Source organism: Phaenicophaeus curvirostris, chromosome 1 (genome assembly GCF_032191515.1).
Source record: "Phaenicophaeus curvirostris isolate KB17595 chromosome 1, BPBGC_Pcur_1.0, whole genome shotgun sequence".
In the NCBI taxonomy this organism is placed as follows: domain Eukaryota; kingdom Metazoa; phylum Chordata; class Aves; order Cuculiformes; family Cuculidae; genus Phaenicophaeus; species Phaenicophaeus curvirostris.
In genome coordinates this window covers 86,976,245-87,001,834 of record NC_091392.1, presented here as the reverse complement: position 1 = coordinate 87,001,834, position 25,590 = coordinate 86,976,245, and the positions used below count along the sequence as shown (strand labels likewise).

General features: G+C 48.8%; 1 protein-coding gene across 1 annotated transcript in view; it reads left to right on the top strand.

The window, feature by feature from the left end:
- Positions 1 to 5,088: 5,088 nt before the first annotated feature.
- LOC138725925 (galactosylgalactosylxylosylprotein 3-beta-glucuronosyltransferase 1-like) overlaps positions 5,089 to 25,590 on the top strand; it is a 28,225-nt gene continuing 7,723 nt past the window's right edge. The window contains exons 1-4 of the mRNA XM_069867287.1: positions 5,089 to 5,343; positions 22,933 to 23,082; positions 23,403 to 23,941; positions 25,259 to 25,555. Coding sequence (XP_069723388.1) covers positions 22,971 to 23,082; positions 23,403 to 23,941; positions 25,259 to 25,555 — 948 coding nt within the window. The 5' untranslated portion in view covers positions 5,089 to 5,343; positions 22,933 to 22,970. The remainder of the gene's footprint in view (positions 5,344 to 22,932; positions 23,083 to 23,402; positions 23,942 to 25,258; positions 25,556 to 25,590) is intronic.

Here is a 25,590-nt window from a genome sequence, read left to right as displayed (position 1 = left end):
GAATATTCCTTGCTGCTGGGATGAGGCCAAAGCCGAAGACTTTCTTTTGTACTGCATTTCTTTGGCTGGTGGGCAGGAGTGAATTAGTTTCCTAGGCCCTGGGGGAAAGGCAGTCATTCAGATTCTCTCAAGACTTTCATGGATAGACCCCATCCCTAGGGCGCAAGGTGCACGCAGAGGCAGTCAATTGCTAAACCCACACAGAAGGTACATGAAGGCTCTGGCAAGCATGCAGCATCCCTCACATATGCTGTAAACTCCCAGGGGGCTGTTGTGAGCTCAGAGCATCTCTGTGGTAACAGTGCCTTGTGGATGGCTAGGAATGAGGCAGAGAGCCCTGGAAGCTCTGAGCAAAGTCCCTGTTGGAGGCTGTGAGCCCAGCCCTCACAGTGGTTCCTTGCTGTACCTTTGGAGTTGCACAGCCAAAGGAGCTGCCTCCCAGTTGAATAACAGATGTGTATACCACACATCATGCTGTCTCTGTCTGGGTCCTTGCACAGCCCCCATCATCATCCTATTCAAGAGCCTGCAAAGTATTTAAAAATAGCATTAACACTAACAATCTCTCTTTCTTTCCAATCCATCTTGTAGCAGAAATAGCTTGATTAGTGTACAGTTCTGGTGCTTCAAGGGAAAGAGAAATGAAACTGCAGTGCTTGCAGAGCAGCTTTTCAGCTTTCTTCAGGCAGCAATTGCCGGCTGCTTCGCTGAAGCACAGGCTCTTCAAAGAATGGCAGGCTTTAGATCAAGGACTGCTTATTCTGTCACATATCTTCTGAGGCAGATTTACAATGAGGAGAGAGGCACTGCTACAGCTTTGGACCTTGGGAAAGATGCACCTGACCTCCCTTCTCACCTCCTACCATCGCTCCTTCAACCACATCCAGAAGACTGGGAAGAAAAGGAGTTTGGGAGAAGGGTGCAGGGAGGATGTCTGTCCTGGAGGCAGAAGGGTGTCTAGGCAGAAGATAGTTCTACAAGCTCTCTGGAAATACAATCAGGCTGTAGTCTCACCAGAAAAGACCACTGGTGTCTCATTGCGTCCCTCAGACACAGATTTCAGGGGTGACTTTGAGGCTTGTCTTCTCCAGGACTCATCCTCACTCTCAGCAGAAATGGTATGCCACCTCCTCAGATCACAAGGAAAGTCTCACTTGCTTTATTACATGCGGTGTTTTGAGATTTGTATTTACATAGGCAGTGTGATGCCACTCCCTAGCAATGCTTTACAGACCACGTCAGCTGCAGGCATGAATCTTGACTGACCTTTTCAAGTAGTTTTTCCCTCCCACCTCCTTATCCTCTCTCTACCCTCCTCAAGGGCTGCCGGTGGCTTTTCCTTACCTTTTGTTTGTGAAACACTCCACACCAGCTGGAAACCAGCAACAGCTCTGCTTGTTTCTCCCCTACCTTGAGCGCAAAGAAGTGAGTTCTCGGCACAGCTGCTATAGAGAGGTACCCACAGCACAGCATCACTCACCTGCCTGCAACAGAGGATGATGCCAAGGTCCCTGCTGCCCTGTAGCCAGATCCCTTGGCAAAAGGAAGAGAGGGAAGCGTGAACAACTCACTTCCCCAGTCCTGTAAGGTGTGTTGGACACTCACAATGCCGTGCATTGCTTGCAGGAGCAGCAGCAGGAGGGGTGAGCTGGGAGAGCAGAAAGCAGCTGCAACCACTCAGCGCAGAGGGAGTAAGACCTCGGGAGGCTCACAGCACTGAGGCACAGCTTATTCCTTTGCAGCACGAGGTGGTGATCGTTTTCCACAGCTTTTCCTCTCCTACAACTTATGGCTGCAAGGCTCAGGGATGTGGTCTGTAGGTCTGCCCAAAGCTGACACAGCATCAGGTCCCTTAGGGCATGGCAGTGAAAAGGCAAGAAAAGCAAACTGCAGGAATAAATTGTGTACACATTGCAGCAGTAAGGCACCTTCTCCAGCAGCATCTCCTCTGGGATCTCGAAGCACTTGCAGCTGGGGAAAGAGCTTAGCTTTGTGGTGGCCTCAGGATGGAGAGGATGGAGATTTAATGGACCTTTTCATATCATGTCGTACTTTCAGTGGAGGAAGTGTGGGTAGGGGTAGGGGCAGATGGCCTATGATGGCACAGTACGCTGGGGGAGAGCTGCCACCTGCAGCTCTGGAGTGCAGATTGCTGCATTTGTCTGGGCTGGACACAGCTGTGGTGGCAGCTATGGTGGAGGAAGGACTTACCAGTTCAAGCAACTCCACTGCCATATGGCTGGGAACACAGACTGCCCCAGGCAGTGCTTTTGGGAGGGATAAGGAAGGTTATGGCACACTGGATACCTAACCCACTGTCCCCTCTGGCTGTTTAAGCCAATAGGAATGTCTCTGCACAGACCCACCTTCCCCAGATCTGAGCCCCAGTTTAGAAGTGTGCCAGCTCTGATCAGGTGAGGGGAGCATATTCCTGCTGTTCCAGCCCTCAGTCCCTCCAATCCAGTCCAACCATGGGATGCAATACGCAGAACTGTAGCTCTGCGTGTAGCAGTCAAACAGTTATGTCAAGAGCTGTGGACATAAAAACAGAGAGCCTGGACCATGAGTAAGCAAAGCCTGAGTGTTTAGGCTTCCAGAGTTGCCAGCAGTCTTGTATTTGATGTTTTCTTCCTGTCGTTGCCCACAGCAGAGATCCCAAAAGTCAAAGCCCTTTTAAAACAACCTCTTCTAGAGGTTGTTCTGGGGTGCCAAGGTTAGTGGGTTCACCCAAGACTTGGGTCCGGCTCACTGACCACACAAGATGTCTGTGTTAGTTATCTCCTCAACATAGCCCTTCCCCAGACACAAAAGGATAATAATGGCTCTGCCCTGTCCCATGGGGATGCGGAGAGACTCAGTGCCTTGCAGGGGAAGACAATCAGCTGCTTTGGTGTGGGTTTGCCTAAAATCAAGATGCTGGAGCACCCCAGCTAGCTAATTCTTGGAGCAGAGTAAGGCTTCTGCCAGTAGCGCAGAATTAATCCAGGCTTCTGCTGAGCCATCTGCAGGGAAGCAGCTCAGCATTTCCTGACACCCACACACTGGCTTTCAGCCCTGAGAGCACAGGACACTTCTGGGCCAACTGTACAACCTGGGGATTCTGTGCCTCCAGCACTGAGGATGGCTGGGTGGGTGGGTGAGTGGATGGATGGATGGATGGATGGATGGATGGATGGATGGATGGATGGATGGCTTCCTCCTAGTGAGGGCAGCCTGGGATGAGATGATGCCAGCCTTCAACATGCTTGTTGAAGGAGAGAGGCAATTCCCTCCATTTACCCCTGCTTTGGCAGGGGGAGAGGTGCGTAAGAGCCCAGCCAGTGGGTGTGCACAGCTGTGAGCATGGTAGTCATGGACGTGGCAGCAGGTCCTGCCAGAGGGTGAATGTGATCAGCTCAGAGCATCCCTTTGGCAAGGAGAGAAGCAGAAGGGCAAAGGCACTGGCACGCACATGCCTGCTGCTGTGCCCATGTTGGGTTTGCCTCTGTGTTGCACTTTGTAAATGTCATTCGGGCTGTAAAATGTCACTTGATGTCTTTCTTTCTGAGGTGTGTTCAGCAATGTCTGCTCCAGAAACGTGGCCGAGACCTGTCAGCTAACCCGAGAAGACAGACTTCTCCGGGAGCACTTTACGGCCAAGGATCCAAAAATGTTTTGCCCTGCTTAGTGCATCCCACAGCTTTGTTACCTGAAGCCAAACTTGATCAAGTTGCTCTCTATAACTCATTGCTCTCTATAACTACCTGAAAGGAGGTTGTAGAGAGGAGGGTGCTGGCCTCTTCTCCCAAGTGACAGGGGACAGGACAAGAGGGAATGGCCTCAAGCTCTGCCAGGAGAGGTTTAGGCTGGACATTAGGAAAAAATTCTTCACAGAAAGGGTCATTGGGCACTGGCAGAGGCTGCCCAGGGAGGTGGTTGAGTCACCTTCCCTGGAGGTGTTTAAGGCACGGGTGGATGAGGTGCAAAGGGACATGGTTTAGTGATTGATAGGAATGGTTGGACTCGATGATCCGGTGGGTCTCTTCCAACCTGGTTATTCTATGATTCTATCATTCTATGAAGTCCTCACCTGAGCCTGAGACTCTTTTACCTGCTGTGCCTCACGGTTTGCTGAAAGCTGTGGCAACCTCTTTAGGAGAAACTTCTGGCATGCAGCAGTCACAACCCTCAGGGGAATAAGCAGGGGACAGACACGTGCTGCCCAGCTTGATGTGACGAGGGTAAGACTGGAAAGAAGTCTCCCAGAGCAGGGCTGAGGAGTAACAGCCTTGATTTCTCCTTCCACCCTCTGCGCATCCAGCCTCAGTTTGAGATGCTGAGGAGTTGCTTCACGTCTCACCCCTTGAGGCAGCACGGCGACTTCATGGCCAGGAAACACAGCTCAGAAGGGAGGTGGGAAAGGGAAAACCAAAGCGAGCCTGTGTACCGTTCCTGCATAATTCGCTTGTAGGCAGAGGCTGCAGGCTGCTCGTGTGGCCAAAGCAAGACATCACCCAGCTGCCACTGCAGTGGGAAGCGGTTGCATTAACACTCCTTGCCCACCACAGAGCTAGAAGGGAAACTGAGGCACACAGCAGCAATGTGAGCCATCAGGCTTTGAGACCAAAGCCTGGAAGCTTTGTGGCTCCTGGCTCTGGGCCGCATCCTTATTGTCTTATCGTACAACCTGGGGATGTACTGAGGGTGGCCGGGGGGGAGGATGGATGGTTCGATAGATGGTTCCCTCCTAGCGAGGGCAGCCTGGGGTGCCAGGGCAGGAGAGCGCCAGCCTCCGACGCACTTGTTGAAGGCGAGCAGCGACTCCCCCCTTGCTCTGGCAGGGGGCTCTCCTCATCTTCAGCCGGCGCGTAGCGGTGGCTCTCGCTTGGAGCAGCTGGAGCTTCGGTGGGGAACGAGGAATCAGCCCGGCCCCCCGCTAGCAGCACAGCGGGAAGAAAACACCCCTCCCCTTCACCGGCCGGCACCGGGGAAGGAAAAGCTCCCCCTCGGCGGGAGAGCAGCCCGCGCCGCGGCGATGCCCGGCCCCGCTCGCCGCTCGCTCATTCATTCATTCATTCGCCGTCCCTCCCCGCGCCCCCGCGAGCCCCTTCCCCTCTTAAGGTGGCCCCGCGGGATGCCGGAGGCGGCAGCGGGCGGCCCCGGCGCTCCCCCACCCCCGGCGCGGGGGGGGCCTTAAATCGGCTCCGCGCCGCGCGGAACCCGCATCGCCGGCGCCGTCCGAGGGCGGGCGCTGCCACCCGCGGGTCCCAGCCCGGTCCCGGCACGGAGGACGCGCCGCCTCCGCCCGGCCATGCTCCCCCGGCAGCCCCCGGCGTCGCCGCCGTGACCGGCGCATCCCCACAGGTAAGCGGGAGCCTCCCCCCGGGAGCCGGGGCTGGGGAGGAGCGGCTGGGATGCGGGAGTGACCTTGCGGTCCCCCGGCTGCCCGGCGCTGGGAGGGGTCCCCAAATTTCACCTGCGCTCAGCGCCCCAGCCGGCTCCGCGCTTCGGGGGACCCCGTGTCTTTGTACCCCCCTCGCCGTCCCGGGCACCTTCCAACATCTCACTCCTGGACTAGAATTTTCCAGGTATGAGGAGATGCTCCCGGTTCCTGGTGCCTTTTCCCTCCCCCCGTGGCCGTGATGCTCCCGGCGCGGGTACCTTTTCCCCCCGTGGCTGCAGCAGCCGCCGTGTCAACACCGGGAAGATCTCCGACTAGGTAACCCAAATGCGGGTCCCGGTCACATCGCTGCCTACCCCGAGAGGTTTTATTGTGCCTCTATGAGAGAATCCAGGGAAGGTAAAGGACAGAGGGGCCGTGGGGTTTGTGCACTCACAGCCCTGCTGGGAACAGACCTCGAGTGGGCATCACCACGAGGACCTCGGGGCCCCTCTCTGGAAAGAGGTGGACTAGGACAGGGGAAGAGATGGGGGGCTGGGGAAAGTCTCTGCCCCTTTTCACCCCTGCCTGGCACACAGGTGTCTGCTGAGGATGCACCTGCTGGTTTTCTGGAGCTGAGTTTTGGGTGGGTGCTCCTGGGTGAGTTGGAAAGTACTTTTTTTCACCCTCCTGGTCTTGCCGCTGGCCCATCCAGCTCAGGGCCAAAGGGCAAAGGGTAGGAGGGGTAGGCTCAGCAGCTGGTGCAGGAGAGGGAGAAAAGCCCAAGGTGCTGCGAATCTGGAGAGAAGCAGCTGGTTCCTCAGGCAAAGCTGCCAAGGTGCAGTTTCTGCGTGCACTTGGGAGAAGGGGTGTTTGGATCAGTGGGGGCAGCACAAAGCATCCCCATAGCAGAGTAATAATAACAAGCAGTAAATACCTGTCCAGCTACTTGAACCCCACACAGCTCAGCGAGAAGTCGGGGAGCACAAACGATGCAGGCTCTGCAGGTGCTTTCAAGCTCTTTTCCTGGACTCAGAGGAGGCCTCATTCTGCAAAGCCTGTATACAGAGAGTGTAGCGGGGGACCAGAGCTTCACATGTGACTCTGATCACCCACCTCAGACTCAAATTTTGTGTGGTGCCAAGGGGAAAATGAGCGGTGAAGTTCATGCCTTACATCCCTGGACTGCCAAACAGCCACAGACAGGGCTAGGAACAGGGGCCAGACAGAGAGTTGGGAGATGGGTGCACAGAGACAGCAGGATGGGGTCCTTACAGAAGGGAGGCCACCATTGCTCTGAAATGGGGTACCTTGGTAGGACGATATAGGGAGATCAGTCTCGGGTAATAGGGTTACAGGGCTGGAGGGGAGCACTGGCAGAGCTGCGTGTGACAGCTTGTGTCACATCTGTTTGCAGCCACGCATGCCACCAATCCCCCTCTCTCTGTGCCTTGAGGCAGGATGCAGGGGCCGGGATGGCTTTTGATCAGTGCCTGCTCCGTGATTTCCTGGAAGCTACCTGTTGGTGGATATGGCTGGGTCACAGACCGTACGTGAGCACTGGCAGCCAAGTGCATGCTGTGCCAGCCTGGTGTGAGGCCAGGAGCCTGGTGGCTGTGATTCCTTCCCTCCTTCCAGGAACGACTTCTGTATCACTTTCAGGGCACTTCAGGCTCCACAGGGCAGTTAATGAACAGAGGTAGATGTGCTGAGCAGCTAACATGTAGCGTTGAGTATTTTGGGAATTGGGTAAGATCAAATTAAAGCCCTTGGCTTCTTTGATATTTTCAGTGTAGTAATAATAATAATAATTACAATAACTGATAAACCATTTAGGCAACCTTGCAATCCCAAAACAATTTAACCAGCTGACATGGAGCACAGCTGAGATGCAGCCACCCTTATAGGAAAGGGCCCCAGCCTGACTTGCGAGACACTTAGTAGCCACAGGATGGAAAGTAAAGCAGTTGAGCTGAGAGCACTTTCTCCAACAGCAAGGATTTTTAATAAGTGAGGCTCCCGCACCTCTGGGCTTTGTTATGGTGTCATTTGGGAAGACTGTTGCCTAGGGAGCTGTACAGAGCTATAGAGCAGCTAAATGTATGTAAGAGAAAATATACTCCTGCAATGTATAGCTCTTAAATTCACATTATTTCTATGGTTTGGGAATGTCTTTGTGATTAGCACTTGTGTCTTCTAATGGCATCTTCCCTGCAGAGTGTCTGAGGTGATACTGGACGGCTCAAGGCTATATACAGCATCTTTTCTTCTTGCCTGTGAAACACGGGTCGAGATGCTTTCTGGCAGGGAATTTCCTTCTGCTTCAGCTGCAGACCAGGAAATGTCCTTAGTGTTGGAGAGCAAAGTCATACCTAGCGGACAGCTTGATGACAGGAGCCTGGAGTGGATACACTCCACCTGCACCCTTGGATGGCATTCCTCCCCTCCACTGTGGCAATCACCTGCCAGCAGCACTGTCCCTACATACACCCCTTGCCTTCATGGCTCTGTCCCTCACTGCCCCTCTCCCTTGGGATGCTGGTTCTGCAGGAACAGTCACCTCTGGCTTCCCACCAATGCCTCAGGAGGCAATGTTGTGAGAAGCTAACCCATCCACCTCCTGGAGCTTCTTCAAAGGCCTCTTCTTCCTCTTCTTCATCACTCCCAGCTGTCTTTCCTATCCTACCAGGGCAGTATTTAGCAGCAATAAAGAGATATCTGGACTGCAAGCTTTCACGTGTATCCCTATGAGGGATGGGATATTTGATAGGCTCCAAAGATGCCCTTTACTAAGCATACGAAATTGCTTTGGGAAAGCTCTGCAGTTATTCTGCAGAATGTACACAGAAAAGATGATATCTGTCCCCTTCCTCCTTGTATTTAATTGTTCCTAATAAAAGAAGATGCCTTAAAAGGTGGTAATAAGACAGACTGAAAGCCAGGTCCCCGACACCTGCAGGGCCCTCAAGAAGTCTAGAATCTCTCTGCCCTTTTTGCTCCTGGCCTTTCTGTCTAATAATAAGCATGATGCTTGTCTGCACCGCTTCCCATCCCGAGATCTTGAAGTACTCTGCATACGTGATTAAGAGCACTCCCTGCCCACATACAGGATGACTACCCTCCCTTTACAAGGGAGACACTGCAGCTGATAGCGTCAGTGCTGAAACAGCCCCAGATCGTCAGTCTTCCAGACAAGGCCCCTGCATCTCTGAGAAGCACTTGCTGGGAAGCAGCTCAGCCGAAGAGGACTGCGATTTAAAACTTACCAGTATCATAAAAGACATGCATGTGGATGAGACCCGTGGCTATTGGGACCCTTCTCTCAGACACAGGCATGACTACCTACAGTCCACACTGTGAAAGGAACACTGGTCAGACCCCACTGATTCCTCCGGGCTGGGGTATATCTCCAAACTGCACCCTACCTCGTGGTCAGCACACTTATAAAAACTTGGTCCCTTATCCTTTCATGCTGTTTTAAGCTGTGCAGGCTCATAATTAAGAGCTTGAAGTTTCTTCTAGCTCACTCTTATGTGACATTAGTGCTCCCAAAGGTCTTTCCGTAAGAGTTGAATTTAACTACTTTGCCGGTGTTCCCAAGTGTTCAAGCAACTGCCTTGTTGGTGCCCTCCGCCGCGTGGTACAGGGGGCTGTCTGAGATCCTTCTCCCTGGGATAAAAACATTGCATTCTGCAATTTTCTCAGATTTATAAAATGTGAGCTAAGTTTCCTCAGGAGACATGGCTTCCCAGAGAGCTGTGACACAGAGCTGGGATCCACAGCTTCAGCACAGGGACCTTTGGGTTTTGGTTGCTGTTCATCTCTCCTCTGAACAGGTAATACCACAAATGCCTGATACACATAGAGACATTTGGAAACATGGGGCTCGGTAGCTCAAGGAGACAAATGAGGAGGGACATTGGGGTGAAAACCAAAGCCATCAGCAACAGGGAGAATGAATGCTTCTCTACATGGCTCTTTTTAGTAGAGGTACTAGATTATATTCAGGAAAATGTGAAAGGTAACAATTTGATGATAAAAGTATTTTCCCATGCTGTGCGTAGTGACATATGGAACTCACTGCTACAAGATGCTGCTAGTGCTGAGTGTAGGATTCAGGAAAAAAAAAGACATTTTGATCGATAGTAGATAATTCATTGCTGGACAGGACAGTCCATTTGAAATAGATCTAAATCTTCAGGCTTCAACCTCTCACAATTGTCTAGCATAGGATTTCTTGTACCTTCCAAAACCCACAGCATTGATTAATGTGAGAGACAAAGGACAAAAGGAGGCAGACATGCCTGAGTGAAGATCATCACTGGGGCATATTTTCATTTCCATGCTGAAGCAAAAATACATGTTTTCCATCCTATGTGCTGATGCTTAGCTCTCATAGGTTCGGGTTTTGTCAGCTGGAGTGGGTTTGGGTTAAGTTCTGATGAGATTTGAGCTGGTCCAGTGGTGTTTAAGCTGCCACTTCCCCTGCCTGTGCTGTTGATTTTAATAGACTGCCAGCATCCTGGCAACTTTGTGTGGTGTTGGTTTATGAATAATGCTGCATTACAAAAGAAAACCGTATTTTCCTATTCTTTGGATGTTAACCCTTGGCAACGAGAGCAAGGACATTTATTCCCAGTATAGCCAGCCTCTAGTTAAGCAAAGTGCTGGGATTACTTGGAGCTGAGCAGGGTTAGCAGTCAATCTGAGCTCTGGATAAAAGATTTCAGAGCAGCAATGTTGTCTTATTCTGTAAGTTCACGGTGGGTTTGTGTGTGGGTGTGCAGGGCACATGGGAACTGCATTTTGCTAGCAAAGCAGGATTGCTCCTAGGCAGTCCTTGTGTGGGAGAACTTGGAGGAAAGGCCAAGACTAGGCAGGCAGCAGTAGTTTGCAGACCCTGCTTCCCCTGAGGTGATGCTCCCTGTGTGGTGTTGCAGGGAAGCCTGGCTTCTGAAGACACTGTCTCTAGCTGCAGGGTTACAGATGTGGTTTCATCAAGGTCCTCTGTGTCCGACAGCAGTCTCCTGGTTCCTCTTTCTTGAAATAACACAGCTGATTCTTGCCTGGCAGGAGTACAGGTTGCTGGCTCCTCTCCCCCTCCATGCCCCAGTCATTAAAGTAGGGTAGGTAATATTCATCTCACTCTGAGCCTTCCTTATTCCAAAAGCATGCTAAAAGACAGCTGTAAGGGGATATTTCTCCTGTGATTGGCCGTTTAATTTATTATTATGGTTATGTCCATAGCTCCAGGTCAGGCACCAGTCCTGGGCTCTCTGAAAGCCCTGGCTGCGATCGCAGAACAGGAATGCAGTTCATCAGGGCAAAACCACACAAAATGACTCCTTGGAGAACAATTCTGGGTGAGCCTGGGTGGCAGTAAGGTATCTTAACCCCTCTGCAGTGCTGGGGCACCTTCCTTACTGTAGGTGGCCCAGTCTAGTGCATTTGTTAGGTCCTTCTTCCCCTCCATGGATCACCAGGGTGATCTTAGCTTTCTCCCTCCTGATACCCCATTCTCTTGATCCTTCCCCCCTACAGCCCTTCCCCCATCCCAGATCTACACAAAGGTGAAAAGGAAAGGAGATGCCCATGACTTTCCTGTATCTGCCAGCTTCCCTTTCCACCTCTGAAGTGAATGAGGCCCTTCATGTGCTTCTTTTGAGCAAACACAGATGCTTTTGTTTGATGGGCTGGTGGGACGGGATGGAATTAATAAATCAGAATGCCAGTGCTGTGCTGCCACATTCCTGCAATTTTAAGGCAAGATCTCACACACAAAAAAGGCAAAAGCAATATAGGCAATCGCTTCAGAGAGAGCTCAAATGCTTTGACTGTGTCTTCTGCTTGCTGTCCCACTTGGTCTCCTCCTCCTCTTTTCTCCTGTTCTCTCATCTCCATTAACCTCATCTATTCTCTCTCATTCCCTCAGGAATCGGTTTCAGTCACACCTTAATATCTCACCTACACCCATTTTTCTTCCTTCATCTTTCTTTCACCTGTCCTGCCCGTACTGCACCACCATGCTAAGGTCTGCCCCAGGTCTGAGCATTCAGATATGAAGTTCAATGCCCTGCATGCAAGCCCAAGAGCTAGGAACACATCGAGTCTCACATCTGGACCAAAATGGCTCTTTTATACCTGCTTCCTCCTCCTTCCTCCCTTTCTTCTCATAAGGAGAGTGGTGCTGCCTTAGTGGTTCAAGGAAGGTTCAAGGATAAAAAACCAGCAAGTATTACTGTTCTTCTCTCGGATATGGTATTTAACAGTGTTCCTGTGAGCAAAAGTAGATCTTGCTCCAGCACTGGTGGACCCTCTTTCTCCTTGAAGGATAACCAGAAATACTTCACCAGGCTTTGCCTAAAATGAATTCTTTTGAGACAGATAACAGGTTTTTAACATGTTTAATTCACTACCATCAGGTGGTAAGGCACTAGGAGATATTTTTTTTCTCCTCTATAGTTCACAAACTGTATGTCAGGCTTCAGGATGGTGATGTGAACCATGTGGTTGGTGTAACCTACCATCAAGGAGCTGAGACAGTTTTTACTCTCTGCAAGGGTTTGTTGTTTTTTTTTTTCTAATGAGCTTAGCCACTTGAAAGTCATTTCCCCAGAGTGCTTATACATTGTTGTGCTTACCTTACCTGGGGGGGAACTGAGGCACTGAAGCAGGTGAAATGATTTGCCCAGATTCACATACTTGCATGTAGTTGAAAGAAAAAGAACCAAGAAATCTTGTTTCACAGTTGAGTGCTTTATCCTCTGGCCTCAAAGGAGGCCAGCAAAGACCTTTAACTTGTTTAGATGAGTGGATAGTCATTCCAAGAGGGTGCTGGGGCAAGGGTATCTTTCTGTACTAATACGTGTCTTAATGAGTCCTGTTGCTAAGCGGCTTCAATGACAGATCATGCATCTTCTTCACTAAGCATTGAAATAATTTTTTAATCATTAAAGCTAATATAGACTCCTCGGAAACATCCAAATCTCGCAGCAGGGGCTCAAATTAGCAAGCAAACAGAAACCAAATCCTGATTATCCCTGTGTACCTCTACAGAGCCCACAGGCAGCATCTGCTGAAGTTAAGCATGTTACAGCTGAGCTGTATCTGAGGGCTGGGCATTCAGAGGCAAGCTGGCAAATTCTAAAGCTCCAAGGTGCACAACGAGTTTCTTTCCTCCATCAGACATGTGCCAGCTTCTCATCTCTGTAGAGCAATAGGAAAGGAGGTAGGGGTGTTAACCTTTGACTCCAGGTAGCTGAGGTGTCCCCTGGCAGATCTTTAGAAAGGAGAAATGATTTGCATTTTGCCAAGTACTACCAAGGGACAGATCTCAGCCTGGCCAGCATTTCTCCCTACCCCCCTTGTAAGGCTTTCCTGAGTTTCTAGAGATCCAGTTTCTAGTTCTGCAGCTTTTACTAGCATCGCTGTCTGGGGAGACTATGCACTGACTCAATGCTCAGAAAGCTTTATGATAACCAGAGGTTGCTTTCCTCCTCCCAGCACAAGGGGAGAGCCAGATTCACCTCCAGAAGCATGAGAGACTTTGATTCACCTCGAAGATTTACAGCAGCAGCCCATTTCTTGTTTCAAGGAGAGACTGCTCTTTGTCTGCCCCGATGTTTCAGGCCAACCTTGTCTGCCTTTGAAGTGAGCTCTAAGGGCTTTCCAAGTGTAGAGAAGGGTTCAGACAAAGCCTAGTTCACCTCTCCTTCCTCCAGTCAGAGGAATCTGTTCCTTCAGCTGTTTTGCCGAAGGGTAACTGGCAGCCTGTGCACATGGGAGGGAGGGAGGAAGGACAGCACTCCTCAGCAGCCCTGAGTGCAGAGATGGAAGAGATGGAGAGAGGTATCTCCCAGTATTTTCTTGCTGTTAGTTGCGCAAAGATCACTCTCGAAGTTCAAAGGACAGACAGAGCAGGCAAGTTACCAGCTTGGAGGGTAGCATCAACCCCTTATTGCATCCAGGTCTGGAGCAGCCTAAAACACACAAGTTCACAGATAAGCCCACAAGTACAATACAGCATAAGCTGACCACCCTCCCAAGAGAAGGTTTACAGATACCACATACAAAGACCAGTTTCAGACCACGTTACTTTCATTCATGATTAAGGGGCAGAGCAGAGAGCAATCCCCACGCAAACAAGCCCTATGCACTCCATGGGAGAGAGCAAAGTTTGTTTCTTGTGCTGTGAGTATATCTGCCCTGAAATCCCTGACAGCTTGCCTTACCTTGCCAACAAAGCCTCTTCCATTTTAACAGGACAAGATATGGAAGAAAAGAACCCAAAACCCACACCTTTTCTTTCTAGTAGGACTGGATCATTGTCAGAAAGAGGCATTTGGCTTTTGCTACTTCTCATCTCCATCTGTTCACCCAAATGCATCCACTGTGTACTTTGTCTGTCATGATGTAGGGTTATCTTCTGGCAGCTGCTGATGGTGCACAAGTTAGATATTTCAGCTATCGTGCTTGCTGCTCCCCTGGCATTCCCAGAAGATGGGCATTGCATATAGGTCTTGATCTCAGATGCCCTGGCACCTCATTTGGATGTCACCTGCCTGGGTCTGGAGTCAACAGCTTCTCTGTTGGGACAGAGAAGGACCGCCTCAGCAGGACACTAGCCATTGCCTTCGTAACCCTTCTTTCCTTCAATCCCCTCCTCCCTTTTCATGTCACGTGCAGAGGGTAGGAGAAGAAACACTGTAGTCTTCTGACTTTCAAATTGTCATTATGATATTTCTTTAAATCAAGCTATGCAGATGAGCTGTGGCATTTAAGGTAGAAGTCAAGCAGCAGACTGAAACATGTATCTATGGCAAAAGACAGTTCTCTAGGTGACACTTTATTTCTTCGATCCATGTTTGTTTTTAAAAGTATCTGCATGACACTTGGATGCCTCACAGCAAGTGGCAAATCTAATGAGTGCTGATGATTTATTCGGAGGAAGAAATCAGAATTAGCGTTTTGGACCATCTCAGCTAGCTATGCTAGATGAGCATATTTCACACAGCTCAGAGAGCTGCAACAGCAAAAATGTCCATCAAGAACACCAAGGTGATGTTTCTCTCCTCTTTCCACTTCTCACTTAACCAACATTTGTGTGATGTAGTGGCAACTCATCAGTGCTGGCCAGCATCCATACTGTGTTAATCTATGGAGCAGCCACCCATGAAAACATTCTGCCCAGCTTTGCTGTTTGCACGATGCTTTTATTGATCGTATCACTCAGCCAGCATTCCCAAGTAAAACCTCTGGGGGATTGTTGCCCATATACCATGCGCATCCTCTGCCCACAGTTGTTTCCAGGCAATGAAGGCACCAACATACACGTGTAGCCATTAAAATGTCGGTATTTCCACAGGTTTGGGGAGGACAGTAGACATCTTTATCTCTGTCTGTGTCTTAGCTGGCATAGCTGCTGTTCCGCTCGTATGCAGTGTGATTTCAGCCAAAGCAGCTTCTCCTTCGATTTCTTTTGCCCTCCTTAGGAGTAACCGGGAAGTCCAGCAGAGAAGAGCATTTTGACATTGCCTTTTAAAGTAGAAAGAAAAGTAGCTGTCTAAATCAATCAAGAATGTGCATTAGTGACAGTATGTTCCTCTGGAGGTCTGCATTTGATGTCATATTGACACATAGCTAAGATCAAAGCCCATCTCTGTGTTGTAGCTGCTACCAGAGGAATAGTTTTGGCCTTTGGGCCCCATATCTTTACAAGGAACTTGTGATCAATGTGATTTATTTTTTTTCCAAAACAAGCACCTGTGAAATGTAATTATCCATCAAATAATGCCTAATGCCTGTTTCTCTGAAAAGGTAATTCCCCTCCATCTTTGAAAATGTTTTGGAAGCAAATACTATGGGTTTTGCCTTTCTGCTTTTGTAAGAAACCTGTGAAGTGACAGCTCCCACTCCTGCTGAACAGGTATCGGCTCAGTAGGGAAAGATCTGGATGAAATGTACAGATATTTTGGAACAATATGGTATTGTTTTTGCTTCCTTAGAATTATGTTGCCTCCTCAAAAAAAGGAAACGTTGGGATTTTTTTGATAATGCAGATATTGGGCTGATTCACAAATGATTATTCAGTAATAGTCATCAGTGCCTAAAAAGGATCTCAGTTCTGTCAGAGCTCAGTGGCAGGGGGGCGAAGTTGGTGTTTGAGTAAGCCCCTGATTTCTCTTTCAAGAGAGGATAACTCCAAGCAGAGAGGTCTCTCAGGAGAGAGCTGGCTGTCTCAAGAGACTTTTGGTACCTCCTGCTTCTGTTTGGGCCTGAGCTGCCAATCTTTCCCTAGGTATTTCTGGCACCCCTGCATTACGGCACCGCAGTGCAGGCACAGAGAAATTGGGATGAGGTGAAGGGCTGTGTCCCTCTGAGTCACAGCCCACCCTCTCCAAAGCCCAGGGGGATGGGTAAGCAGTGACAGGTCACATGGGTCAATTGTGAAGGACGTTTTGGTCTGGGCTGATTAAAAATAGTGCGGTTTAGACCTCCTTTTGCAGGCTCCAGAAGGCTCCCTGCATAGCTGGGCTTTGCAGCCAAGTTCAAGGTCTAGTCTATATCCGAAATGGGTTATCTCCGTTCCTGCTGATAGCCCAGATAGTGCCTGGATACCCTTGATGTACCTGGGGACAGCAGGCTGAGCCACGCGCTGTCTCAAAAGTATCAGCTCCTGCAGGACCTAGCCAGCAGATTTAATTAGCATCATAAACGTTTCTTCTATTGTTTTCTGTTGGGGTTTTTTTCTGATTTCTTTTTTAACTTGGGGACAAAGCCTTGTATAAAGCATAACCTTCCCCTACTCTGTAGTGCTCAGACACGATCCACATATCTGGGATAAGGATGCTCTCAGGAAAGACACCGTGCCGAGCTGTTTACAGACCAAGTTTGGAGGTTTGCTTGACTTGATTTGCACAGATGGTGGAGGGATAGGGATTGTGGGGGGTGCACAGCGCGTTCCCCAAGGATGAGCCTGGTTTCTGAGCTGAAGTAACTGCAGTCCCATGTGGCAAAAGGATTTGAGCTGGCAGGGAGAGAATGAAGCCTTTCTTTACATCTGAGGAAGAAGCGTGGGGACTTGGGAAGGGCAGCTGTTTCACTAAGAGTGACTCACTTCCTGGGGAAGTTGTCCCCACAGGAGCTAGTGCGCAGAGTGACAAAGTGTAGATGGGGCCGAACCTTGAAACCCCACAGCTGCTGGTAGCTCCACTCTTCCTGCCCTGGGGAAGCACTTGACCATCCTTCCCTGCATTGTTTTATTATTTGTAGTTATCTGGGTTTTGTCTCTCCAGGAGACTCACTTAATTTTGCCTCAGCCTCTGTCCCCACAAGACGTAGGGGGGTTGCTAACCTTATTCAGGCAGCAGGCATCGCTTGCCATTCAGAAGGTCTGCAGCAGAGGGACAATTAAAACCCCTAGCAGAAGGGCACCCTTCCACCTTCAGATGGGACTGCAGTGGCCTGCATTGCCTGTGCTACTGGGAGGTCAAGATCCCAGCTGTGGGTTTAGGAAAGAGCCTTTCCCTTCCCTGTTCTATCATTAAAATTTCCCTTCCTAGAAAAAAAAATACTCTTCCTTTTTTTTTTTCCCTCCTTCTCTTTTCAGCCACCCAGTTCCAATTGAGTTTAGGGGAGAAATTGCTACTTACTGGGCAGAAAACCAAGTCTCCCTTTTCCCCTTCTGTCTCCCACCCTCACAAGAAATATAGCTGGAGAAGGACCCTCAGGCACTGCTCTTTAGGTCTAGCCTGTCCTTCCTGCCCTGCATCAATGCCATTCCTGCAGACCTGTCTCAGGGTCAGAGAAGTCCCGCTGCTGAGAAATGTCCTGTTATGGCTGCATTTGCACAGTAATTACCCTTGCTTATCCCACAGCAATAACCCATTCCACCCACTTCTGCGATTCCTTTGTCTCCATCCTCCCACTTTATTGTGTGCATCTCGAACAGGCAGAAGGCTGCCCAGCGAGGGGAAGTGCTGCAGCATCTTGGCATGTCTCAATTTTAAATAGTATTGAAGTTTCAGCTGAAGGCTCTGATGGACCCCAAGGGAATGGAGGGAGAGGGGACAGGAGCTTCCTGTGGATTTGAGCAAAGCAGAGAGAAAGCTGGTGCTGATCACCACAAATACCGGTGCTGCCATGAATTATGCATTCCTTGTTTAAAGAGAGGTCGCTCTCATCAATAATTGAAAGCTCCCTGCTCTGCCTTCAGCATCATATCTCCCACACCGAGAGTGAGGGAACTCATGAAATCTGCATGGACTTCCTCAAGGTGGCTAGGGGCTGATGGAGAGAGGAAGCAAAATGCAGGCAAAACAAACCAAAAACCCTGCTGACAATTTCAGTGCGTGAAATTAAGTCTTCTGCACCTGCCGGAAGCTCTGCTTCAGTTTTGACCCTCACATCCCTCTCTCCTCCCCTCTCCACGCCTGTCTCCTCCCAGGCTACACAGAGAACTTTAAGCTTGCAAACATGGTACGAACGAAAATGAGAGGGTGTTCCTTGAAGCTTTTGTCTCCGTTAGCTGAGACGAGTTTACTTTGGGTGCTTGCCTAGAAAAGTCTCTACACTGGATGGCAGGATGTTCCCCGGGGACAATTTGAATTCTGAAATTTGTCCCTCTGGGAAGACAATGATGTTCAGAGTCTGTGTCTAAGACTACACACATACAGTCCTGAGGCTGGGGTTGGTCCAACACTGAAGGTCTTGTAAGCCTGGCTCAGACAGGCTGGCTGCCCTGAACCAGAGGCTGCAAAATCATCTTGCCTGCAGGGCAAACTTCAAAAGGTATGTTTCTTGTGCTGAATCAGACGGGTGGAGGGCAGAACTGAGACCTCAAGACAGAACTACCAAAGGATGTGTGGTCCTAACCATTTCAGAGTTATCAAAGAGGACGTAAGTTGAAAAGGTTTTTAACAGGGCTGTAGAAAAATTGCAGGCACCTGAACTCACATGTCAGCCTTATAAACCCCAGTCAGCTGGGCTTCTCCCTAGCTTTCACCTTTCTCTACTATTCATTTGCACGTGTCCTTTCAAACTACTCCAAGACTTGGGGGAGAAAGTCATGTATCTAAACAGTGAAGCTGCCTGGGTCATTCTTCAGCCTGGGCATCCTTATCCCTCTCCCAACGTCTGAGCTGTCCTGCCTGTAGCAAATTGTACCCTGTGTTGGTAGTTAGTCAACAGCAGATGGAGGGATCGGTCACATGTGATGTTCTGAGTCTCGGCCAGATCTTGCTTCTCTTCAGCATCAGTCTGGGGCATCTAGGCTGGGGCTGTGCTCTTTCTGCTCTGTGCTTCTCTCATTCTCTTCTCCGGAATCCTTTCAGGTTAATGCCCCCTGCATTTAAATACATGAGCTTAAATAAAGACTGGATAGTGTTGTTTCCTGAGAATTAAGAAGTTTGCCAAAGCAGCGTGGAGAAAGATTAGTACGAGAAACATTTTTGTCCCTATCATACTCAGCTTTGTGCTCTGTGTGTGTGTGTGTTTGTTTATTTTTTAATGGAGAACAGAAGATTGATGGATGAAATTAAGAAGAGGGATGTGTAATTGGAAAACAGCTCAAGAAAGCTACAGGCAGTGTATTGAAGGCATCCATCAAACATCCAGCTAATGTTGTTAAGGGTGTGCAACACAAACAAGGGCTGCAGGAGACACTAGGAATAAAAGAAAAGGGAAGAGAAAAGGGAATAGGCAGAACAGGGGAAATAGCAAGGGAGGAGAAGAGCCAGCGAGAGAGTGCAATCAATAATATTTGTATTGCAGTCGCATCCAAAGGCTCCTGTTGGGATCAGTGCAGGACTGTACAAGCACATTAAGAGACAGTCCCTGCCCTCTACAGTTTAAACCCAGGAATTACGGGATGATCGCTGGAAATGGGTTTAGATGATCACAAAATTTTCTTCTGATCATGAATCTCATTGAATAGGGTCGACTCTGAATGGGTTTAAGGACAGAAGGAAGGTAGCTGGTTGTGCCAAGAATACACACAGTAATGCCTTCCAGCAAGGCATGCAATTAATCTGAGTCACTGAGGGTACTTGGTTTTTAATTATAAAAAGTAGGTACAAATACGTGCAGTAAACCTCCATAAGCCCCACTGGGGCTATCAGCAGGCTACCCAAAGGCATTGACATATGAGTGGGCTTTGATGCTGTTTTTTTTGAAAGGATAGGCTGATGCTTTAATGGACCGCTTAATGGGATATACTCTGTGCAGGGTGCACTTTAAGAAAATGCAAAGGGCTTTTGTGTGAGGAAGGAGAGAACATGAATGCTAAAGTTATTAGTAAGCCAAGGGATTCCTCTAGCCCTGGAAACAGGGAAGAAGAGAGACTTAAAGACTGAGAAAAGGCAGGTCAAAGATGTAAAGGAACAGAGAAGAGCACAAGCATGGTGGATGCATGGGATGGCAGCTGAGGAGAGATGGTAAGGTTTTAAAGAGAAAATAACATATTCCAAGACAAATTTTCTGAAAATGGGTTGAAGTCAGACTCCTCTGTGAGGTTCACAGTTGAGCTGGTGCTTTATATGAGGTTTAACATCTTCAGTATTTCATGCTTTGGAAAAGCAATAGAGAGAAGGTACACATAGAAATAAATGAGCAGGGAGCACCAGGGGAGTTGCACGCACCGGCAGCGTCTCTGCTTGTTTGCAGTGTTCGGGAAGCTTGAATAGGGCTGGCTGCGATGAGGAGGAGAAAGAACTAGAAAGAGGATTCGTTAAAGCTCTTCTAACTCTGATCCACTCTCCTCTGTGCTCTCTTGGTCACACAGCTGCTGCCACCACCTCTTCCTCTCCTCCATTCCAGAAGCGACCTGAGTTTGCAATCATGGCAAGCCCACTGCATAGAAACTGTGCCTGTGAAATTCAGGGCTTTTATTAAAGGAACAAAACACTGGCTGCCTGGCTCTAGTGCAGGGATATTTGTCATTGCAGGCATACTAGAGGAAGCAGGGAGCTGTGAAACGCTTGAGCTAGGACTCATGTGGACCTAGGTGTCTGCTGCTGTTATGAGGCAGTGCAGTCTTCCTTGGGTGTCATTGGTGTCACTGTCTGCTCTTGTGTCCCTGAGCGATGGGAAGCCTTGCTCTATGCAGCTATGCTGGTAAGTGAATGGATATCCTGGAAAGCAAGCAGCCCATGATGTGCGTCCACACCATCCTGCCCTGTATCCAGCATAGGTCTGTAGTTTACCAAACACCTGTGCCTTCAGCCCTGAAGCTTGGAGGACGCTTGTACATGCCCTGGACCTAGCCATCAGCGAACAATGACGTTGTGCAGAGCCGGCATGTTTGCTGCACAAGGCTCCTGCTGGCACCACCCAAACAGTCCTGTGTGCCCCCAGCCACACAGGTTCCTTGGTCCATCTTTCATCAGTTTTCCATGTCCTGAAAGTAGAGGAATGGTCACCATGGTGAAGGGGTAAGAAACATTAGAGATTATCACCATGAACAGTTTATTTGAAGAGCAGTGGATATAGATTCCCTTGAGGGATTGCTCCGGTGTGGTACCGCTGGTGTCTAACAAGGAATGAGCTCATGTTGCAGCAATTTCCTTAATAGGGCTTGTGAATATCTACTTGCCTGCCAGAAGACTTGCTGAGATGTGCTAGTCTTCTGTCAGATTTGGCTGAAATAGATTTGATAGTTATTGGCAGTAGGGCACTGAGCCCTGCGATCATAAAATCCTTTTTTTTTCTGGACATCAAAGTAAAAATTCAGGGAAAAATTTAAAGACAGGTCCTAAGAAGATCCCAGAGGATGTATTTAGAATAGCATCCCCTGATACCTTCCGAGAGTACCATGGGGCTGCTGTCACTACAAAGCAGAGCCCTTTTGGCCTGATGGAGCTGTGCCATTTAGCAGCAATTCAGTTCCCAGGGCATGACTGTAGTTTCCCTACAGAAATCTCTCTGCAGGAGGCTAATGAAAGTTTTATGTTCCCTGTAGCCTCCTAATAAGCAGCACTATGGTAGCGAGGAAGGCCACCAGGAGAAGTATTTGGCATCAGAAAGGTAAACCCAGAGAGAAGAGATTAGAGATGTTACCAGGAGGGAGAATGGAATAAAATCCAGCTATCAAACGTCAGGCAACCTGCTTGCAGTGATAGCAGAAAGTCCTCGGACAGTAACAAGTAACTTCACTCAGTACCCTTCATTGTTTCTGAGGGCTGCTCTTCTGCCACAGCAGAAGCTGATCCCCCTTTCTGAAGCAGTGCTTTTGTTGCTGATGTGTAATAACAGTATTGGGAGATTTTATACCTGGAGAGACACCAAAGCAGAAGCTAGAAGTTGTAGGAAAATGTTACTGACTGTGCCAGAGCCATACAGAAGGCAGCACATGCACTAAGCAAGCCCATTTGATGTTGGGCTTCCAGAAGTCATCTCTAGGATCTCATGAATTTCTGCACACAGGCTGTTTGGAGTCTTTAAATCAGGTGAACCAGGACTGGGATCTCATCACATCGGTCTGTATTTTCCAAACCGATTATTAATATAGGATAGTTTGTGGAAGGCATGGCTACCTTGAGGAGTCATGGATCTGATTTCCAGACAGACTCACTCCTCATAAATCATATTAACTGGTGAGAGCTGAAGGTGCTCAACAGTTGTGAAAAATCAAGCACAGGACTACTGTAGTTTGGACCATCTGTAAATAAGCCACCCCCTGTTGTTGATTATGCCCAGTACTTTTGTCTTTTATTTCTCTTTATCTTCCTTTAGTTCCTCTCACCCTACAGAAGGAGTTTCAAAAACAAATGTTAACTGTTGTGGTTCCTCAGATCTTATCATGATGTGCATTACAGAAATACTAAGAAAGAAATTAAAGTTTTCTGAAGTCTGTGATTTAAAATAAATGCTGCAGTGGCCAGACACTGCAAGCTGGGACTAGAAAGAGATGTGGAATAATTAAACTTTCAGCAGGCATCACCAGCACTGTGGAATGACTGAGGCAGGGATTTTGTGGAAAACTTTGTAGATGATTGCATACATCACTGGTTGCCTCAATGCATCTGCATAAAGTGGATGAATTCAAACTGCAGTGAAAGAGATGCTGCCTCTCTTGAGGACCTCTGACATTTTCTGGTTTGTCCACTTGCATATACAGTAACACAAATCTTGCACACAGTTTTTAAAAATTCTACAAAGAAGCAAATTAAGTGGTCACCATAACTCTAAGGAATGAATACCAGCCCCAGAGACGGGGGGCAAGTAACAGTCCTCTCTGGCTTCAGAGTCAACAACACAAATGACCCCAAGTCAAGGACAGGGGGTTCATCATGGGGCAGCGGGAGGTTCTTTATAGCAGCATAAATAGATAAAAGCTTCTATTCAATAGCACAAGACTTGACCAGGGCAGCTGGATAATGGTTCATGCCTGCAACGTTAATGGAGCTCCTTTTAAACTTATACATAGACAAACGCTTTGCTGGTTTGAGACCTGACATTTATCATGCCTCCCTACAAGCAAGCCAAACTCCGACTATTAGTTTGGCCTCTAGACTTACCATCCTAATGTTTGTGGTGACTTATACTTCAGAGGCCTTATTCTTTTTTCTGCTCTGAAGGGTAGAGAGATGCCTGGGCATTGGAAGCTCTCTGCAGCATGCTGAGGAGACGTAACCTTCTTACCACGCTCCTGATCGCCTTGCCATGGGCTCTCCTCCTAACCTTGTGGCACCAGTACCCAACCACCCGCTACCTCAGCCTTATAAGAAGTAAGTGCAAGAGTTCTGCTGTCAGTGTGCTGGTAGTTGTGATGATTGCTGATGCAAACCCTGGGTAGGAGACGCTGTCTCATGGGATGGCTTAAACAAAAATGAACTTGCCTGAAGGCAGGGTTTTGCTAACAGCAGGCACACAAATTGTTCCTAAGCGTGCATTTAACATGCACCTTAGGCTGGCTTCAGGGAGAGGATGCTGATGTGCTGAGCACTGATTCCAGATAGATTTGTTCCCAGCACTCCCTGGAGTGGAGGCAGCCCAGCAGTGATTAGGTCTCTACATCTTTCTTCTTCTTTCCTTCCTTTTGTCCCAGAAGAGACAGATGAGAATGTGACCTCTAAAGCTCTCCTCAATGGCACATCTGCACTGAGAGAAGAAGGCCTCCCATCATGCATTCGGCAGCAGCAAAGCATAGGGGCAACGCCTAAAGTCATCCAGAATTATGTGTACTCCAGGCCTCCCCCATGGTCACACACCCTGCCAACCATCTTCGTTATCACCCCTACCTACACCCGGCCAGTGCAAAAAGCTGAGCTAACCCGTCTGGCCAACACCTTCCTACATGTACAGAACCTGCACTGGGTGGTGGTGGAGGACTCACCCCGGAGGACCAACCTGGTATCCAACCTGCTGGAGAAGGCAGGGCTCAACTTCACTCACCTCAATGTGGAGACACCCAAGAGTCTGAAGGTTGGGCTGTCCTGGATCCCATCCCACACCCCAAGGGGGACACTGCAGAGAAACCTGGGGCTACACTGGCTGAGGGACAGCTTCAGCAACACCCCACCACCAGAAGGGGTAGTGTATTTTGCTGATGATGATAACACCTACAGCCTGGAGCTCTTTGAAGAGGTAAGAACCACAATATTACATTGAGACAGAAATGCAGAATGCAGCTGCAAAGCCTCTTAAGGCCAGGTGCGCTTGCAAAGATAGGGCTACCATGTGGACTTTTAGCATTAACTGGGAGGCAAGGACTCTGGCATGCTGCCTGGAGCTTTTCTCATGCATCCTGCACTCAATGGGAGCTGGGTATAGGGTAGACGCAAACCTATAGCTATGGAAACCCAGTAGCCGTGCTCTAAAGGGCTGAAAGACCAAAGAGCACATCTGCCACAGTGTGGGCTGCAGATGTGAATAGCCACTCACACAACATTGCACCAGCTAGAGCCCCTTTTGCAAGGGAACAGAAGATACACATTCCAGAATTTATACGTCTCCTCAGGGAGTGTTGACCTGATTTAAATAAGCACAGAAGACAAACTTCTGCCAAAGCATAAATCTGCACTGCTGTAGTGGTGTGATGGGTGGGAGATGCTAGAAAAGTTGACTCTCTAATCCACCTTTTCTCCTTGGCTGCCCTTCTGTACTCTGAGTTCCAGCCACCACAACAGGACTGTGCCCCTGGGATTATCGAAGCTTGCCCAGACTTCTGCTGGAAACCTGGCTTTTGTGAGATGCCAAGTCTTTTGCAAATTCACAGAAATGATTATTCAGTAAACTCCCTTGTCACTTATTTGAGCCAAACTGAACAACACCACTTCAAATACAGAATTATGCATCAGAACATATTTCCAGTTTTCAGAAATTTTTAGATCTCTGTTAAGCTTATCCTGTCTTATTTCATTCCAGGTCCTTTCTGACAATTTGAGTAAACCTCCACTCTTTAGGCAGTAGCCATGGATGGAAGAACAAGGGTAGGGGGACTTTGCAGTAAATGAGGACAAAGATTCATCAATTGGAGACGAATATGACTTGCATGAGGATGAAGTTGGGAGTGAAGAGACTTGATAACGGAGCTAGAGGCCTGGCAGAAGTTGTGTTTGGCATTTTAAAAAATGATAAAAAAATTTACAAAAAAAATATAAAAGTTCAGAGAACAGAAAACCAAAGGTTTTCCTTCTTCTGAAGGACTGAATGTGGGTATGGAAAAGCAGTGAGTTTGATGTTCAGAGAACATGCTAAAATAGCTTTGTGGCTTTGCAAGCTGTAGCTCTGCAAGCAGTAGCACAGGCGGATAAGAACTTGAGCTGCCTCGAGCTATGTGATCGTGTGGGAATTCAATGGGGGAGGACAGGTGCCAATGAAAACAGAGGATGGTATACTAATGGGGTGGGACAAACGTCATGGGGTTGAATTTTCACAACACTGTTTCTTTCTGGCACACAGATGCGCTACACAAGGAGGGTGTCAGTCTGGCCAGTGGCTTTTGTTGGGGGACTGCGGTATGAATCCCCCAAAGTGAGCCCAGCAGGGAAAGTGGTGGGCTGGAAAACCGTCTTTGACCCTAACCGGCCCTTTGCTATTGACATGGCTGGATTTGCTATCAGCATCAAGCTGATCTTGGAGAAGCCTCAGGCCAGTTTCAAGCTGGAGGGAGTTAAAGGAGGCTACCAGGAAACCAGTCTGCTGAAGGATCTAGTGACTATGGATGGGCTGGAGCCCAAAGCAGCCAACTGCACAAAGGTGAGCAGGACAAGAGACCTTGAAGATACATTCTC